Raw genomic sequence first — 4,349 nt, 5'->3', positions numbered from 1 at the left:
CGGTATGGAGATATATCCTTTATGTCAGTCTTAGTCTCTCGAAAAACAATAATGTCTTTTGTTTCAATATAGTTTAAACATTCTTCATATCCAAGTCTTTTACGGAGACCACATGCATTAATGCTTAAATATATGATAGGGTAAAGATATTACAAAGAGTTCTGTCTGTCATCATCATCATCATCATCATCATCATCGTTGTCATCGTCATCCGCCACCATCATAGTCATCATCAATATTATCAACATCACCATTATCAACACCAGTAACATCAACATCATCATTATCAATATCAATGTTACCAGAGTGTTCAACATCAACATCAGCATTAACTCGTTCAATCTGAGCATGTTCAACATCAACATCAGCATTAACTCGTTCAACCTGAGCATGTTCAACATCAACATCAGCATTAACTCGTTCAATCTGAGCATGTTCAACATCAACATCAGCATTAACTCGTTCAATCTGAGCATGTTCAACATCAACATCAGCATTGTTCAACCTGAGCATGTTCAACATCAACATCAGCATTAACTCGTTCAATCTGAGCATGTTCAACATCAACATCAGCATTAACTCGTTCAACCTGAGCATGTTCAACATCAACATCAGCATTAACTCGTTCAACCTGAGCATGTTCAACATCAACATCAGCATTAACTCGTTCAATCTGAACATGTTCAACATCAACATCAGCATTAATTGGTTCAACCTGAGCATGTTCAACATCAACATCAGCATTAATTGGTTCAACCTGAGCATGTTCAACATCAACATCAGCATTAACTCGTTCAACCTGAACATGTTCAACATCAACATCAACATCAGCATTAACTCGTTCAACCTGAGCATGTTCAACATCAACATCAGCATTAACTCGTTCAATCTGAGCATGTTCAACATCAACATCAGCATTAACTCGTTCAATCTGAGCATGTTCAACATCAACATCAGCATTAACTCGTTCAATCTGAGCATGTTCAACATCAACATCAGCATTAACTCGTTCAATCTGAGCATGTTCAACATCAACATCAGCATTGTTCAACCTGAGCATGTTCAACATCAACATCAGCATTAACTCGTTCAATCTGAGCATGTTCAACATCAACATCAGCATTAACTCGTTCAACCTGAGCATGTTCAACATCAACATCAGCATTAACTCGTTCAACCTGAGCATGTTCAACATCAACATCAGCATTAACTCGTTCAATCTGAACATGTTCAACATCAACATCAGCATTAATTGGTTCAACCTGAGCATGTTCAACATCAACATCAGCATTAATTGGTTCAACCTGAGCATGTTCAACATCAACATCAGCATTAACTCGTTCAACCTGAACATGTTCAACATCAACATCAACATCAGCATTAACTCGTTCAACCTGAGCATGTTCAACATCAACATCAGCATTAACTCGTTCAATCTGAGCATGTTCAACATCAACATCAGCATTAACTCGTTCAATCTGAGCATGTTCAACATCAACATCAGCATTAACTCGTTCAACCTGAGCATGTTCAACATCAACAGGATCACAATCAATCATCAGCACCATTGTGATCAACATCGTGTTTTCCCAATCCCTTAATCTGGATCCGCCCATGTGGGTGGTGGTATTTGTTCTTGAGGCGGCCATTGCTGACATGCCACCTGAGGTCGTGGCAGATAGCAGGTTGGTCACTGAAGATGACTTTTTCTGCACGTTTTAGCTCTTTTATCTCTGTGAGCTTCTTCCTCGTGCTCAGGATATGTATTATATGATTTCAATTTCTTTTCAATGAAAACTAGAATTTGAAGTGAAAATGTCTCATAGAGATTCAACACGTCTCGCCATCTTGAAGCATGCGCATACCATAACTCTTAAATGAACTTCAAATTACGCATGTCTGTCGTACGCGTGAGAGGTGACTAACGGGATCTGGTGGTCAGGCTCGCTCACTTGGTTAACACATGTACTCGATCATATAGTGTCCCAAGTGTGTAGATCGATGTTCATGTTGTTGATCACTGTATTGTTTGGTCCAGACTCGAGTGTTTACATTATTATTTATTACTTATTATTTATTATTTATATATAGCTGGAATACCGTCGAATGTGGCATAAAACTTAACTCACTCACTCACTCCTTCTTATCGGGTCGACCTGGTAGCCTAGTGGTGAAAGCGTTCGCCGCTGATGCCCCGAGCTTTAATCCTCCATATGACTACAATACTAATTATTGGTGTCCGTGATACTGATGGAATATTGCCAAAAGCGGTGTAAAACTAAACTCACCCACTCACTTCTTATCCTTCATTCGATACCTCTTTGTATTTCTGTAATCTCTGGTATTTCCAGATGTCTCCTACCTTTTGGAAACTAAATTCAGTTGTTTACTTAACGACATTCTTAAGTTCCATCAGTTAGAGACCTACATTCCAGACTTGTCTCCTACACCAAGATATATTTACTCACTCACTCCCACATCATGCTAACTCCGCATAATATGAATTCCATGCTGTTCTAAGCGATGAAACTGATACTCTGTGTGTCTTTATTCAGAACTTGGAAGGAGATATTAAAATTAAACATGCCAAACACAAAATGTGGTCAGTGAGTATGGTTTTACGCCGTTTCTAGAATTTAAACACGAGTCTGCCGCGTGACGAGTGGACGCATTAAACCATCAGACTACCCTACGACCACCTTAAACCACCAACCTACCTACCACCCCCTTAAACCACCAGTCTACCCCACCACCCCCTTAAACCACCAGTCTACCCTACCACCCTTAAACAATCAGGGTACCCTATCACTCCCTTAAACACCAGGCTACATTATCACCCCCTTAAACACCAGTCTACCCTATCACCCCCTTAATCCTCCAGTCTACCCTATCACCCCCATTAAACACCAGGCTACCCTATCACCCCCTTAAACACCAGGCTATCCTACCACCCCCTTAAACACCAATCTACCCAGTCACCCCCTTAAACACCAGGCTACATTATCACCCCCTTAAACACCAGGCTACCCTATCACCCCCTTAATCCTCCAGTCTACCCTATCACCCCCATTAAACACCACGCTACCCTATCACCCCCTTAAACACCAGGCTATCCTACCACCCCCTTAAACACCAATCTACCCAGTCACCCCCGAAAACACCAATCTACCCTGTCACCCCCTTAAACACCAGGCTACCCTATCACCCCCTTAATCCTCCAGTCTACCCTGTCACCCCCTTTAAACACCAGGCTACCCTACCACCCCAATAAACACCAGGCTACCCTACCACCATCTTAAACACCAGGCTACCCTACCACCCCCTTAAACACCAATCTACCCAGTCACCCCCTTAAACACCATTCTACCCAGTTTCACTTCGCGATATGGAAAGTATGTGTGCTGATACTAGCAAATTGCGGCCTAAAGCAAAACTCACTCTTCGGTTCCAGATCTTCGTGTCAAGTGAAGAGTTAAAGACCAATTACGTCTCTTAGAAAAATGTTTTCTTGGCAGCAGAGCTGTTCATTTTCCAGCTGTATGGATCCGTGAAGGTCTGGGGCAGAATACGCCTTCGGCAACCCTTGCTTGCCACAGACCCGTGAAGGTCCCGGGGTAGAACAGGCCTTCAGCAACCCATGCTTGCCATAAAAGGTGACTATGCTTGTCGTAAGAGGCGACTAAAGGGATCAGGTGGTCAGGCTTGCCGACATGGTTGACACATGTCATCGATTCCCAACTGCGCAGATCGATGCTCATGTTGTTGATCACTAGAGATTGTTTGGTCCACACTCGATTATTTACAGCCCGCCGTCATATGGGTGGAATATTGCTGAGTGTGGCGTAAAAGTAAACTCACTTACTCACTCATGCTTGCCATAAAAGGTGACTCTGCCTGTCGTAAGAGGCGACTAAAAGGATCGGGTGGTCAGGCCCGCTGACCTGGTTGACACATGGCTTTGGTTGCCAGTTGCGCAGATCGATGCTCATGCTGCTCATTATTAGGTTGTCTAGATCTGGGCCCACTTGCACAAAGCGATCTTATGGCTACATCTATCTTTAGCCTATACTGGAGAATGGGAGTTACAATCATTGTAGTGCTAAGATCGCTTTGTGCAAGTGGGCCCTGGTCCAGACTCGATTATTTTCAAACCGCCGCCAAATAGCTGGAATAGTGCTGAGCACGACATAAAACTAATCTCACTCACTCACTGCCGTTTTACTCATTCCCGCATGTCAGTAACGTGCAATATACACATCACCTGTTCCCGCTGCTTGTTAATTAAAGTGGACACCGTTGAGTCAAACTACTGGCTAAAAGTACAATATTTTACGAGAGCTTCAAATACT

The 4,349-nt window shown here is 42.7% G+C and overlaps 1 protein-coding gene across 1 annotated transcript; it reads right to left on the bottom strand.

The window, feature by feature from the left end:
- Window positions 1-207: 207 nt before the first annotated feature.
- LOC137271904 (flagellar attachment zone protein 1-like) lies at window positions 208-1,568 on the bottom strand. Its single transcript, XM_067804292.1, has 3 exons — window positions 1,053-1,568; window positions 506-1,015; window positions 208-468 (listed from the first exon to the last, which is right to left on the bottom strand). Exons 1-3 carry the CDS (start codon window positions 1,566-1,568, stop codon window positions 208-210), a joined length of 1,287 nt encoding a protein of 428 aa, XP_067660393.1.
- Window positions 1,569-4,349: the final 2,781 nt, after the last annotated feature.

Source organism: Haliotis asinina, chromosome 1 (assembly GCF_037392515.1).
Source record: "Haliotis asinina isolate JCU_RB_2024 chromosome 1, JCU_Hal_asi_v2, whole genome shotgun sequence".
Classification (NCBI taxonomy): domain Eukaryota; kingdom Metazoa; phylum Mollusca; class Gastropoda; order Lepetellida; family Haliotidae; genus Haliotis; species Haliotis asinina.
The sequence above is the reverse complement of the archived record's forward strand: the minus strand, read 5'-3'. Positions and strand labels throughout refer to the sequence as shown.